At 39.1% G+C, this 16,077-nt stretch overlaps 1 protein-coding gene across 11 annotated transcripts in view; it reads right to left on the bottom strand.

Moving 5' to 3' along the window:
- DTNA (dystrobrevin alpha) overlaps positions 1–16,077 on the bottom strand; it is a 234,311-nt gene that overhangs the window by 34,240 nt on the left and 183,994 nt on the right. For 5 of the 11 annotated variants that reach the window (XM_037380456.1, XM_037380454.1, XM_037380457.1 and 2 more), the window contains exons 10-12: positions 14,934–14,942; positions 12,708–12,788; positions 4,352–4,444 (exon numbers count right to left, since the gene is read on the bottom strand). In XM_037380456.1, the coding sequence (XP_037236353.1) occupies positions 4,352–4,444; positions 12,708–12,788; positions 14,934–14,942 (183 nt within the window). Of the gene's footprint in view, positions 1–4,351; positions 4,445–5,070; positions 5,149–10,716; positions 10,807–12,707; positions 12,789–14,933; positions 14,943–16,077 lie in introns of all 11 variants that reach the window. The other 6 variants (XM_037380461.1, XM_037380452.1, XM_037380453.1 and 3 more) reach the window with 6 other exon arrangements.

Below are 16,077 nucleotides of genomic sequence, written 5' to 3' on the forward strand. Positions count from 1 at the left end.
ATACATACAAGCTTTAAAATATTATGAATATGTGTGCAAAATCTGAGACCCTCAAGAGAATGATTCGGGCAACCTTTTGAAAGAAAATGAACATTTTGCATACAAAGATCCTGCTGCTGATCCTTCTTTTCTAAAATAGTCAAATGACATTTTTAACACTGCTTCTCCATTAGTGATCGTTTCTTTAAAGATTTTAATTTTTAGCAATAATTGGTCAGCAGAATTACCTTAATTAATATGTACAGTGAATATCTAGTATTATCACCTGTGCAACAGGATTTCTTTTTCAGGCTTCAGTTGATCTGTGTAATATTCTATGGTCTAAGGAAGATTAATAAAAAAAGGATCTCAAAACTGCAGGCAAAGGATGAAAAATATGATAGCCTGGGAACAAAGGAGTGACACTGGAGGATCTTTGCTACTTCTCAAGCTTTAGATGTGTCAAATCAGCCTGTTTTGCAGTAGGTACCCTGCAATGGGTGATATGGATGTCCCCTGGTGGTCTTAATGTTACCACTGCTTAGAAAAGTCTCAGAAATGTCAGTCCTTAGTGAAATTTTAGCAATAGGTATCAGTGTGGTCTTCATGACATACTCTTTATTCTCCAAACATTCACTTAATAAATAATTTACTATCAAAAATGCTTACAAATTAAAGGGTATGTTTCTAAACCTCAGGACTGTAAGAACAAATGCCCTAACAGCAACTCACCAAATGTATTCTGAGGATTGTTTACCCGCGACCCTTTCAAAACTGGCTTGGTTTTAAGGCACTTTAAACTGAGACACATCACCTGAGCTCTCTGCTACTGTTAACTTGCCATTTACTTTAGAATCACCAAGATTTTACCATCAAAATGTTAACACTCAGGTATGGGGGTATAATCATAAAAAATGACTCTGTTCAAGGGAGCCAAGTATCTACACATTTCCTCTGTAATCAGTAGGTCTCTGTTTTTCCTCTTTCAAGGCAAAAATAGTCCAGCCTTCCTAGCTGGAGTTAAGCTGTTGAGCACACCCCCTTAATAAACATTTTTAAAAATACCATAGAATAGCACGGCACTTTTATAGTACAGAAATATGACTCACCACAGTACTACACAGTATAACATAAAAAAATTGGAAAATAACTTTCTGTGGAACAAAAATAACCTCCTACATATAAAATATTTCATCTTATTTTCTTCTGCACCTGAAAAGAAAAAGACTGAAATATGTGGAATTAATCTTCAAAACCAGGTAAAGTCTCTAACTTATACGAATAAAAAGGAGAACTATTTGCAGTTAAAAGTCCTTTTTTTCAAATCAGACACTAAAAATGAACTAAATTGAATATCAACTGTTGGTTTTACATGCTAAAACATTCTTTATGTTTAAACTAACCAAAACATCTGGCTAAGGGATACTTTTTCTACCCATACAGTTACTATAAATAACGAATTCAGTCTTTCTTTTGTTTCGTAATTTGCCCTGGAGTACTGAATTCTCAAAAATCCTCAAGTAGGTTATTAGCCTGCGGGGGATGGAAAGAAAAACTTGTACTTCTAGTTGCGGTATCAAATAACTGCAGATGAAAACCAAAGATAAGCAGTGAAAATTAACCAAATTAATTACATTACCCCACCGTCCCCACCCTAAATACTAGCTACACTTAAACCAGGAAAAAGGTATACTGGGCTATACTGGATTTATCATTAGCTACTATAAATTGGCCTGACTCAATACCTAAAAAAACCCTCCCTTGTTTTGAAAAGCTACTATATACCTCTGAAAATACTTTTATGCATTATGCTCACAAAGTGTTTCTGCAGATTTTTCTCGCAGATGAAGGTCCAGCTACCATCAACCCTCTTCTCATCTTTGGCTGCCAGTAGCACTTGTAATAGGTGATGGCACATATGGGTATGTACACATGGTATTTTGCAGGCAGATACAACAGCTAGCCTCTCCTAAATCAGAAGCTACCTGATTATGGTTAATTACATAGAATCATTTAGGTTGCAGAAGACCTTTAAGATCATTAAGTCCAACCGATAACCCAGGACTGCCAAGTCCACCACTAAACATGTCTCTAAGCACTGCATCTACACACCCTTTACTCAGGTTACCAAATCTTGTTAAGCTGCAGGGTGAAATAACTTGAAGTCAGCACCATCTTAATACAGCTGTGTGGGTTTTGAGCAGACAATATCCAACCACTTTGGGGAACAGGCAGAAGGAGTTCACCTTTGCCAGAAGATGCTAACCCAGCCTATATGAGATGCAGCAGCTGAGCATCCTGCAGAGACCTCACCTACCTCTCCTGGAAACTGGCTCACACAGGAGCTGTGGGATGGCAACACTTCATTTGTACTGTCTTTATCAAAACATAACCATTCTCTTCTCTACTAGCAGCCTCATTGCAACAAAGCAGAAACTGGCAATGCAGCATGGTTTTGTGTGTGACTAAGACTGCTGTCCCTCTTGGTTATGTTTCTGTCAAAATCTAATGGGTATCTTGTATAAAAAACTGAGGTTGTTTCTTTTGCAGTGATTTAATGTCAGTAATCAGATGTTATGTAATATGCTTTGCATAAGTTACTCAACAATTAAGATCATTATCAGTCACTCTCCATCCCTCAAAAACATTAAATTTGAAGGTTGTTATGGCACATAATTGTTATGTGCTTATTTGGATGTGAATATACTATGACTTGGTAAGGTTGGCTCAAAAAAACATATTCAACCTTGAAAGAACAGGTCGGATTTATTGGATAAAATTTAGAGGATGAAGATGGTAAAGATGAGATTAGGCACTCACAAGGGGATCTAGCTGGTGGTCCTCGCTGAAGCTAAACGAACCACAGACATGGCATCCAAAATGCCATGCCTGGCAAACCAGCCTAGCAACAAAATTATTCTAAACCATATCCGTTATTTGCTTGCCTTTTGAACAACTGTACCAAATAAGTCACTTGTGGTAGGCAAGGCCACATCTCCTTCTCCCTGTCAAGCCAGACTAAGTGGTAGAGCATGCTCCTGTCCTTAGCCATGGACACAGCCATTACACACAGGCCCCCAACAGCTTGTCTTCACAGCCACAGCATAGATACCTGCTCTCTGGAAATGCTTCTCCAGGAATGAAATTCCCCTTCACAATGTTTTTATTTTGAAGAAATGGTTTTAATTTTCCTCACTAAAAACTGATTTGCCTTTTTTCCCCCCACTGGCACTTTCCAGTGGGCTATAGAGTAGAGAAGTAGATCCAGAACAATGAAGGCAGACTTTTTTTTTTTCACTGGGCATGGCAAATTAGTCCCATTTTCAACCGGAGCTAAACACAGAAGTGAATTTTGTAAGACTGCAGAGAATCATTGCGTTCACTCTCCCAAATGAAGTTGCTTGTTGCCTTCTACATGTAAGGGTAAGTGAAGTTTCTCCCAGTCTGGGAAATACTCTGCAATGGCAGTACAAGCAACCGAAGGGTTCATTACGAGCAAAAGAAACCTCATGAGTGTAGTTTTGTTAGAAACACTGTAGAGTTTTCTGTTTAGCACCATACTTTCTAGGGCCGTATACTACAGTGCTCACCGCCTTGCTGGTACAGGGCTGTAGATTCTTGAGTTTTGTTGCACATGGGGAGGGAAGACAGCGTTTCCCCTCCCCAGGGTGGCCCACTGCAATGCCACCATCCATGAGTGCTGCGTCAGGAGGGGGTTTAGTAGACAAAGTTCCACATTCGCTCAAGCAGAAACAATGAACTATGCTCCAGACAGCCGTTTTAAAAACCTGTCGTTCTTCACGTTGAATAAGATAAAGGCAAATTTACATACAAGATTCAAACAATGCAGAAATCAGGCAGATTTCAGAACAATGCCTGACATGTAAAAATTGAAATGAATTTTCTTCACTAGCGTAACAAGCAAATTCCTATTATAATTATTTATGTACTATTACCATTTCTTACTTTCCCGATAAGGTGAAGCTACGAATTATGTAGCACCTCAAAAATTATTACCTTGAAAACGTGGACTTCTAAGTCACCATTGTATGAAGATTTCCGTACCACCACCAAGCCCTGCCCTGACTAGAGCACGGTATCCCAAATCAATTTGCATAGCCATTCTCAAGCAAGCACTTACTTGCAATACCTTGCTATTTACCATCACTGCTTATTCACCTTCTCTGAAAATAACAGCAATTGCCACAATCCACCAACTTCGGGAGGACATACCCCATACTGATGCACGTTCTCTTTAGCTTACTGCTCATTAAGAGCTACTTCAGCTTGTAGCCAGGAGGAAACAGTGACAGCACGTGACCAACCACCGTCCCTTTCCTGGGTTCCCCAAAGGTGCCAAACCTGCACTAACCGTGCGGGGTTGCTCTGCAGCATGTTGACATACAACCCGATGAGTACATGTTCATCGGCCAGCCTGTCTGCAACATCGAGGCTGTACTGTAACCTGGAACAGGGTCAGGGGAGAGAGGGTGCAGGCCGGACAGACAGAGGGACATAAACAGAGAAAGCAGGAGCAAGTGAGAGCGTGAAATGGGAATTTAGGAACGAACACTAAGTGCTCTTAGAAAAAAAACAATCACCAAGTGCAGAAATTATTTTGTTACTACTGTGATTTATATGTTAAATATTTCATGGTTTAGGATGTAGAATCCCACTTGATTACAGAGGCAGCCTCAGAAATCAGTGAGATGCCAGATTGGGCCAGGGACTGGAGCTGCACTGTACCATTTACTTCAAAATACAACAGATTGTGAGGTTGGCAGTATTTGCTTTAATATACTACATATTGCATATATACACTAAATATACATATGTTATACACACGATTAACATACTAAAATCACAAGTTGGATTTGTTTGGAAGTGTCTGATCAAGACCTCACGCATCCAGGTATACATAAATACATTTAAACATGCCCTACTTAGCTCACTGGGTTAATTGGTTATCACAATTTTCTCAGGAAAGATATATGTTTACAGAATACATTAAAAAGGGGAGGAATAGAGGAAAAGGTTTTAGTTTAGCTGTGTTAGTGCAAGCTACGAACATACTCTCTCTCTTTAACTTACCCTTTGCCTTTCAAGAAAGCTGGAGCAGCCCTAGCCAGCAGTTTGCTCTGCTCTACTTCAGTATTCTTGGAAGGAGAGCTAGTTAATAAGACAGGAAAACTAAGAAGTGATGTCTGAAATTCATTACAGAACAGAGTTTGGAGAAACTCATTCAACCACGCTGGACTGAATAAAAATAACAACAGAAGCTTTAAAAAAATTTTTGAAAAATTCAGTAAATGCAAAGTAAACTAGAGTTTTCCCTCCTGTTCTCCAAAAGCAAACTATAAAGACTTCACTACAGAAAAGACAGACAAAATGTGCTTCTCTCACAAATGGAGAGCTGAAAGCTTGTGTAGTTTCAAGGTGGAGTCTGCGATAAACATCATCCTAAATGCAGCTTTCAAGCAGGGAAAGCTTCACCATAACAGCTGAATTGCTTTTCTCCATCTTATTGCCATAAGATGGTTTCAATAATCTGTGGAAATGTGCTTATTTAGATCCAGTGATGGGATACACCAGTTCAATTTTCAGAAGTACTGTTCTGTTGATTAAAAAAAAAATATAGTTCATCAAACCCACTTTTTTTCTTCCTAATTACAGTATTTAATGGATGGTGCTAACTGCACCTTTCCCAATGCTAAAATATCAATGTTAATAAGGTAACTGGCTAAAAATGCAGACTGAAATGTTAGGTTTTCTTTCATGCTGCAGTATTTTTTGTTTGTAAAACAACAAAGCAAAATGAAAATATACTTTTAACTTCTTCTTTTTAAAATTATTCACCTTTAATTTTTGGTTTGGCTACTGATACTGTAAATGCCTGATCAAAAGACAGGTGTGTGAGCATGCATGCACCTCTGCCTCCAGCTGCATGCGTGTGGGAGTGTGTGTGTGTATAGGCAGATGATGTTGCACAAATATGATGCATGATAAATCTGTGCAGATGTGGCTTTGACTGACTAGAAATCAAAATCTTTAATGTTAGGACAAAGAAGGAATTCAGTAAGATGAGGTGTGTGCCATTCCCCTCCTTTTAGAAGGTCAAGATTGGCAGCAGGGTTCTGATAAGGATGATACTGAAGGGTGTCCTAACAACCAAAGCCCTGCTGATATATAATAAATCTGGAAGACAGCTAAAGGAAATGCTGTACTGCACAGCAAGAAAAAATGCTTGCTTCACATTTCTATGTCGATCAACATGCTACTTATGTCTGTTGTGCTTCCACCGAAGTGATACCCATGCAGCAGGTTAACATGCTCCATGCCAGCTAGAAGGGTATGTTTTCCACCCACATTTTCCTCCCAGTTACAGAAGGAAAATGCATTCAAGGGGTACAGGGTGTGGCATTTCCGCCAAAATATACAGTTGTCGGTTCTTAAAGTAAAGATAAGTATGTTGCTGCAGTGGGCGACCAATGATCCCAGGGCAGATTTTGCGCTTTACTTTCTAACAGTGCGTGCGATGCCCCCTCTATCAACCCTAAGTTCTCCTCTCCTATGCTCCAGAAGAAACACAGTTAGGGTGGAGTGACCAGCAAGCAAACAACTCATTGAGCAATGGATGTCACATCTATCAATGTTCATTTCCTTCTTGGTGGATTATGCAAACTTCTATCTCCCAACTTCTTTTTATGAGTTATGTTTTCTAAGCTTTTCTGATGTTTGGGTGTCTCTTCTGGACTCTGTCACGCTAGTCAGTGTATTTGTCCTCATGCTGCTGCCCTACACTGGGTGCAATCCTCCAGGAAGATTTCTCCTCCTCCAGGGAAAGAGCTTTAATATCTTTCCACATGATGTCCCAGGGTCAGATGCAATCTAACAATCGTATTGCTGACTTCAATTAGTTTGTGGTTCGCTGCAACTGCTAGGTCCTCTGTTAAAATATTTCTGTCCATGCAATTATGCTTAATCTTTCATTTGATTATTTGCTTCCTTGCTGCAGCACTTTTCACTTATCATTACTGAGTTCCCTCTAACTGATTTCAGATCATTTGGGCATCAATTACTACCATTGCAACTGATCTATTTTTTAATTTAGAAACTGCTCTCCAAGCACTCCTTCCCATAACTATTTAAACCTTTGTACCGTCTACAAGTTGCATACACTCGCTCTATTGCTCCCACTAGGTCATTACAAGAAATAGTGCACAGTGTCTGACTTATAGCCTTCAAGAATTCCAGCTGTTCTCCTCCTAGAATGACGGCAAACTTTTGAAAATTTAACTACTGATTTTCAGTGTTGCTTTTATAATGATTTCCCCATGCCCATATTTCCTTTGAGTACCTCTGTATCATCCAGGACTTTGTCAAAAGTCCTTTTAAGGTCAACCTGTATCGTATCTGCTGCTGCTTTTTTACCCACTGGACCAGTTATCCTGTCAATGAAATAAATTAGTTTGGTTTGATATAATTTGTTCTTGACAAACCCGTGCTGGTTATTTCTCATTGGTTTATTATACTCCAGGTGCTTACTAATTCTTTCACCATTTCTTTGGATACCAAGGTTAGGCTGTCTCTTGTATAATCCCTTTGGGCTTTGTCCCTGTTTCTGCCTTCAACATTCCTTCATTTGGAAGAGCTGACATTTGTCCTTCTTATTCTTCCACATCCTCCTACACCCTCCACATATTCCCCAAAATACAGCTAATACTTCAGAGATCATTTTGGCCACAGTGAGTTACTCTGGGTCTTACCAACTGGAGCATAAATTTTAAATATATTTTCCTGTTAAAATGGAACATTTTGCAAGATGCCAAAGAATGCTTACCCATGCAAATTAACAGACAAAACCTCCAGCTCCAAATAGATGTCTACAAACATGCAGACCTAGCAATACTGTTCTAAATGTTATACCCTCTTTAGTGACTACACTGAACAATCACACATACAAACATTTCTTTTAGCAGGTAGAACATTGCTGATGAAATAAGCAGGATTCTCATATTATTCTGAAAATAACATACAAAGGCAACTTGCAGTTCAAGTCTACCACACTCCTTAGAGATCGAAAAATTGACATCAGCAACCAGTATGTTTTGTTCCAAAACTATTGTCCAGAAATCTGGCCTAACCTCTTGCAGTGCCTAGGTAGAATATCCCATTTTTTTTTAGCTTTTATGTGGAGTTCAAAAAAGGCACCAGCTACTCTGATTCAGTGTTAAGTAAGACTCAGTTTCTCCTTGGCTGTGGGCATTTGATACCATAGTGCATTTTTTTTTATCTACCACAGAATTGCAAAGTAATTTCAAGCTCAGCAAAATGTGCTGCATCACTCCGTTTATTCCAGTTTATTACTCCTTTAGAAGAACTAAATGCATTAGTGGGGGGAGTGGCACTGAGAAAAATGCAAGAAAAAATGTCCTGTTTCATCTGACCCCATGCTAGCCCTATAATTTGATAGCTTAAAGAAGACATTTATTAAGAAAGAGATTGTATCCATTACTATGGTAGCTATGTACTTGAAGGCAGCACTGAGCCTGCAGCTGGGAAACAAGAGAACCCAAATAAGGAAGAAAACATTAGTTCAGGGTACAGACTTATTCCTCTTGACTACACAGAAGTTTCTATAATGCTCAATTTACCTGTTTTGACATCACATATCCAATTCATGGGGTTTGCAAGGGCATTACCTACTCTGCAGCAATATTCCCTTGTTCTGCTGCCCTCTAGGTAATTGGAGATCACAAAAATAAATGTGAGGTTAAAACCTAAGTATTAGTGACAGTGAAAAAATTACAGAACTTTTGGTTTTAATCACAAAGCAGCTGTTATTGCAACAAATGACTGTGATTTGGTATTTGGGAGAAGATCAGAGATTTTTTTGTTTCTTCTTTTCTAATGTGCTTTAAAGTTGCTCTTTAACTGTATGGAGCATATTGTTGATATCAATTTTCACACTATATATTTAGAAGAAAGGTGCTTATAATTGTTATGCCAACCTCCTTGTTAAAGCTCTCTTATGGACTTGGTTGCTCAAACTAAGCAAAGTAAGCAGAGAAATTTTAAGTGGACTTTGATTCTGAAGTGGCTTGAAAAAACTAGAGAAGCACCTCAGGGAAAGCCTGAATCCAACAGCCTTTGAGCTTTGGAATAATTGTGTACCCACCCAAAACTGGTGCTTCAGATGCAATTAAGCTGCAAATAACATATAATGTTCAATCCCCTTTCAGCTGTTCCCTACAATTTGTCATTGTGTTTACTAGTTATCAAAGATATTTCCTCTAATAAAATTCTTCTTCTTCCCAGTTAATTTCCTTTTTTCACTCATGAATCCAGAAATTATGATATTGTGCTGAACTTATGAGATTATATCCATTTCCAGCAGCAAAATGAGTCGGTGTGCTGAATTCAGCATTTGCTGCTACAAGGAGAAACTGGCTGCAAATGCTTATGTCCTTATATGAACACAAGTAGCTGAAATAAATACCATTGGAATGCTACAAATGGCAGCCTGTGCCAATTCTCCTTTGAATAAACATTGTAATTACATAAAAACTTTCTGTAAAGCTATCTGAAACCTCTGGACTAGATTGCAGCACAAATTATAGTAACCATAAGTTATCTGCGGTGAAAACACAACCAGCAGAGCTTTTAGCATTGATTACATTCAGCTAGATATTTTACCCTGAGTTTGTACAATTTGTATTATAATATGAATCACAGAGCATTTAATGTAAAATCAGCACAACTGCAAACAGAGCTGTCAAAGTCTGTTTCTCTGATGTACGAGAGGATGAGCTTCCACTACTGAGGCCTGACTTTCCCAGGGCAATAATAATAGTAAAACCTAAAAGAATGAATGAAGATACTGTTATTAGCCTAATACAGATTGAAGAACTTGGCATTTAACAGAAAAGTACCTTGGTCTCAGTACTTGCTTACTGAATTATAGCTAATGTTCGTGGATTAATCAAAAAAAAGAAAGAAGGAAAGGTCATTGCACTCCACAGTAAAAAAACTGGGGAACTGTTCTTACTCAATTGCATATTTCTTTTATGCAGAATGAAACAGGCTTTTCCTTTAGTGACCGAAAGATGAGAGGAAATGCTGGGAAAAGGGTGCAGCAACCAAAGGCATCCATCCAAATCCAAGGCTCACTATGTAAATGGGAAGTCTTCATTAGCTTCAGCAGAATTTAGATCTGCCTTTTCTGTGGCCATTTTGCAAAGCAAAGAAAAAGGGTCTGGGGAAGGTTACTGGCAAGCAGAGCCAACTGCAGAACAGTAACCACCAGCAGCAAAAGCTGTGGAAGAGGAAGAGGAGGCTGGCTGTGAGCGTGGGAGATGTTTCCAGGCTCTCACGCAAGCCTCTTTTGTTCCTCAGTCACGAATGCAACAGGCAAGTCATACGTTGATGATGAAACCATAAAGGTGTTGCTTTTTTGGTTTTCCAAAATGGTATTTCCAACTTCCACTAGATACATTAACATTAATCCTACAGGAAAGGGTAAAATGAAAGATTTGTGCTCTGCATAAGCAAGACAGGTTGGCAAAGCCCACAGCCAGCAGGAAGTCTATTCAAAAGACTAATTAGAGCCACAGAAACCCTCTAGCCCACCAGAGCCTTCCTTGAAGAGTATCTTTAGTAGTTTAGCAGAACCGCTAATGATTTAGTGCATGAGCTACAGAACTATGGCATTTATTGGGTTAGTGCTCTCATACTGACCGTGAATTGTTGTGAAGCTGATTTACATACAGCTTTATAAGAGAATGCTCATCAGCCACAGGACTGGCTGCATTTATACCCCCAAGTAACCTGAATGATTCAAACAAAACCTTGTTAATACTTCAAAAAGTATACAGACAGCAGTGTGTTCAGAGTGGGTTTGTTACAATAAACATAATTTGTAACCATTTAAAAAGGATACTGACTTGACAGTTTATAGTGTGCTTTTTCATTCAAATAAAAAGATGCAAATTTGATTTATAAGAGATGAAATTCAAAATAATGAGAATAAGCTGTCAAACACTTAAAATCCTGCTAAATCAATGAAACAAAAGTTACAAAACTTTCCATATACAAGCAGTGTTACTGCTTCACATATCAGGGTACTGTTTACTCTAAAAAAGCCAGAACTGACTGCTGCATCATGGAAATGCTCTGCTGTATAAGGATGTCACACTATCCACTTATAAGGAAGCCTGGATACCTATGGGTGGGTGGGTGTTTATTGTCTCCTGCCCTCGCGGGATTCTCCATCAAGGAGAAAAGATATTTTAATGCTCAGGAATTGTGTACATTTAATCCTGACAGTTAAAGACACTCATTTGAATTGTTAAAGAACACAAAAGTAAAACAATTGGGATTTTTTCATATGTAAAGCTAAACAAGCAGCACAGTAGATAGTGCTGTGGTTATTACTGCATGTCCCTGGCCTAAACGGCAAAGCATACCTTTGTTGAATGAGCACAGGGGCTTCTTGGGGATAAATAGAAGCAATAGCTACACTCTTAAAGAGCGTTGCTCTTAATGACCTAGCCCAGAGAGGCCACACATAGATTATCCTGCCTTGCACATAAGATCCCATATATTCCAAGCACAGAAACGAATTTGCATTTGCTGTCTCACTGTCTGTATAGGCAGCAGATCTAGTCTTGGGGGCTGCTTTGGGACTGGCCTTCAAAAAGCATCTCAGTCACACCCAGCAGCTACTTGCACTAAGATAACACTGAGAATGTACATTTTATAGCTCCTGGTAACAAAGTTCATAACTCAAAGTAGTAGTAGACCATCTTTACTGTGACCTTGCAACGCAGTACACTCAGGTTTGGTTTTGGTGTTAAAATATGTAGCCATGCACACCCAGAGATTATTTTTGGTTATTTGGGAACGTGGAAGCACTGACACATACAGCAGGAACCAAGCAATAAAATGCACCTAAGGAAGACACAGTGCTCACTGTCCCCAGTGAAGCTGGAAGTTCTTTTTCTGCTACTTTCTTATCTATGTGCATTGGTAGGTTTACACAGATGGGTGAGACAGCTAGCAAACGCTACACACGTTTGGCAAAGTGTACATCGTACATTGTACAATGTACAAAATGGCCAAAATGTACATCGTCAGCTGCAAGCACCTCCTCTTTGGGATTAATGTTTCTGACCACTCTTTTTCTCATGTGCTTACTGAAGGGTCACCATAGTCCAAGACTACTCCTGCTCTCTTGTAGCCTTTAATGACAATCTGAATGGTTTAAAAGGAGTAAGGATATCTTGCTATATATTGCAATATGAACACATTTCTCTGTTCATACCTTGCAGTACAATGCAGGCACTCCCAGTATACCAGTAGGCAACGGCATGTCCCAGTTCCTGTTCCCACAATGCTGCTACAAAATGGCTTCTCACCAACAGCTCACTTTCGGCCCCGATGGGAGGGTGCCTCGGTTGCATGTGAGCACATTTTAGTGGGACGTAATGGTTCAAATGAGAGCTGATTTTCTGTGCTCTGCTGCGAGGAGCTTGCAGTGCCCTAACCCCAATTCTCCATCCAGGTATCTGGGCATTAGTCCAAAATAATGAAGGCATTTCTCTCCTCATGTCTGTTAATCTTATATTGTGGGTGGTGTGGGGTTTTTTTGTTTCCTGGGGAGGAATTGAAAATTGAAACCTCCACCAGTATCATATAATGGTTTAATATAAATAAGGATAAGAACTCACCTTCTGTTTGCAAAAGGACTTCCTGAGGGAACAGAGTGGGAGAAGAGTGTGTCGTTCATGCTGGTTACAGGTCGAGGGGGCCTAGAAGGCAAAGTATCCAGTTGCATTAATTTTGCACAAAACCTCACTTCATCAGCAACAGTATTTACAGATAATTAAATGGGCTTCTTGTTTAAAGTAACATTACTACTGGCATCTTCTGCTTTAAGTAGCAATAGTCCCAAATTAAAGATGCTGTGTTTTTAAGCAGAAGCTGATAAAGCAAGCTGTTACTTGGGTCTGGAAGGAAATAATGCTTTTGTGTGTTCTAAGGTGAGATTTAAGCAACTTGCTTGATTTCTTTTTCCCCTGCTTCAGTGAAATAACCACTATGCCATTTTTCCTTTCTACAGCCTGTAGTCCAGGGTGCAGTCACTGCTTTCAACCAGCTAGGCTGAGCACCGACAGCAGGTTCTGTGGCAGCACGGAGGTCTGCAAGAGGTAACTGCCAATGAATTACACATCTTTTCATGAGGTTATCCCTGGCACAAAGCTTCACGCTACATAGTGACCACAGTGTACCTACAGCTGTCAGTGTCCCATAAAATATATGCAGAACTAAACTGGTTTAATTGCAAAGCTTTCAGCTGGTATATCAACCCCCCAAATCAAAATTTAAAATAAGTATCCAGTTTAAGAGTACCCATTAATAATGATGGTTTTATTATTACATTCTTTATTTCCTGCTCTTACTGAAGATGAAATGAGAAGGAATATTTCCGCCGCTTTCTTTTATTGTCTGCTCTTAAAAAATATTTTGTGCATAATTTTTCCTTCTGTATCCATTAAGAACAAATTTCCACTTCTTAATGGACTTCTTATGCAACACTGGGCAAAAGATATAGACATTCTGGAAAAACTAAAAAATAGGTTATTAAAATCACAGGGTATTCAATCAGACATGAGCAGAACCTGAGGCCATATATAAATTCAGGCTTCAAATTGCCTGGATTTCAAGTGGGTTAATATCCCCTTTAAGCTCTGTGAAAGATCTGTCTTGCTTCTGAATTCTGCAGAGGAGCAAATCAAAATATAGTAGCCATCTGCAAAACAGTCACTGGGCTCTAATTGAGCCAGACAACCAGTCATCCAAACCGTTTGTAAGAAAAGAAGAAAGCCAGTTCTGCACAGAAGTGAACTATTTCTATACATTTTCTTCCTTATTTTGTAACTGTTAGAAAACAAGCATAAATGTGGTCTCTGACAAGTCCGAATGGATTTCTCAGCATGTCAATACTACACCGACTTTAAGAAGTTTAAAACTGGGAATAGAAAGATGTAGGATTTGGCATGTTATTTATTTATATGAAAATACAGTTTTAGCCTAACCCTGCCTCTTCAGACCCATGTAAAAAACTCCAGTGCTGGTCAGTCATGAATTTGAGAAGCAAAACTTTGTGCTCTGTGTACTTATGGAGAAGTGTTTAATATCATTTTTCATGGACTCCTTCATCAGAGCTAGGAAGAGCTTGGATGCGGCCATAATCAGAGCCAATGTGCTGGGAAGGTCACTGTGGTATCAGTCTTGAAATACAGAGGTTTGAAAATAAACTTCAAGACAATTCTTAGAAACTAATTTTATTTAATGGGTAATCAACCAGTATTTTGCGGCCTGGGAATTGTAAACCAGTAACTGGTGTAGGGGAAATAGTTCACACCAACTACGTGCAACTGCTGCATTTTCCCTTTTCTCAATACAATCACTGGCCAGTGAACACAATTCAAAAACTAATTGGGCACAGGCTGAGGTTTCTGATAGATGCGTCCAGCCCTGGGCTGTGGAGTTCTAAACAGCAGGGGAGAAGGGAGGAGAGGCTGGTTCTCAACACTGTCGCAGAGAAGGAGGTGGGGGAGTGCTCCCTTTGCAGAGCTTGGGCTCTGCTTTGCCTTGCACCCAGTCCACCTGTGCTGAGTAGGAAGTGGGTATGTGGCACCCATGGACTTCAGCAGATCACCACACACACGCTTCAGGTTAATGTCTTCTCTAAGCTTTTTCTCAAAATAGAGATGGAAAAGAAAGTTTCTAACCCTCAAAAGAGATCATCCCTTTCACTGTCTCTGTATTTAAAGACAATTATTTATTTGGCTCTGGACTCTGATAAATTAAGGATTGGTAATAATGAGATTATAGGATTTTTTTGCAAGCTTCTTCCTTTAATAAGTGTACTAAAGAAGAAAAATACTCACCAAGTATCTCTTTTGCAGCCAAAATGAAACGGAAAAGATATCATTAATTAAATTGTCAGTTTAATATGTTTGTGGTCTAAGTAGTGCATCGGACATACTCCATTCTTATGACCCTGATTCTGCAAAAAGCATGAGAGTCTCTATGCATAAAAGGTCACTGATCTGTTTACATATGCAGTCTCTCTTGTGTACCAATGTCTATAAACTCCAAGGCTTTGCTCAAGTTTTGTGATTAGCATTCGTTTGTCAATTGTTATAGATATAGGATATAATATAGAAAACTATACTAATCTGAGCTTTCCCAAGGCAAGTTACTTAAAGGCTGATGCCCACTGTCGCATTCCTCAGGTTCAGCATGAATAGATGTTCAAACATACATATACAGTTGTGTGACGTGGTAAGACAAGAACAGCAGACTTTATGGTAAAGCAAAGCAAAACGCAGCTATTGACTATGAATGTATATTTTTTTGAGGTGATTTCTAAGCTTCTGGAAGTGAGCAATTAAGCTTTTTGATAAAAGTGAGCTGATGACGATCAGCTTTCTTCAAGGAGGCAGAAAACACTTAATACTATTGAAATATGCCATGTAATAAATGCATGTTATAGCATAACTCATACTCACAGTAATAAACCACGTTAAATAAGAGGAATTTTCCAAAGTGCTCTATGCTGGTCTAACCTCCTCACACTGATGTCAAAAATAACGCCCCCACAGGCTTAGGTGGACACCAAGTCAGGCCAGTGCAGAATGCATTTGAAAGATACCTCCATGATGCACTGGCCATGCCACTTGTCATCTCTGCAGTCCGGGTTTTCTTTTTTGTTGCCAATTTTATGCATAAAAAGGAAAAATGACCCCTCCATCAGTGGGGGGAGTTCCTCATCAGGTTAATGACACCTCGATAACCATTTTCCTAGATAAGCCTTAGATGTGTTTCTTTTTCAATTGACAATTTTGTGTGGCACCATTAAAAGAAAAGAAACATGCAGTCTTTCTGTCTGTTACCACTCAAAGGTAGAAGAATGATTAAAAGGAAAGGCTGTATAGTAATGCAGAGTTCTTGCCCTCATTTAAGCTAGAAGCTAAGAAAAGGATACTGTTTTGTTGCCAAAATTCTTCCATTTAATGCACATATAAAACT

This window comes from Falco rusticolus, chromosome 3 (assembly GCF_015220075.1).
Source record: "Falco rusticolus isolate bFalRus1 chromosome 3, bFalRus1.pri, whole genome shotgun sequence".
Taxonomy (NCBI): domain Eukaryota; kingdom Metazoa; phylum Chordata; class Aves; order Falconiformes; family Falconidae; genus Falco; species Falco rusticolus.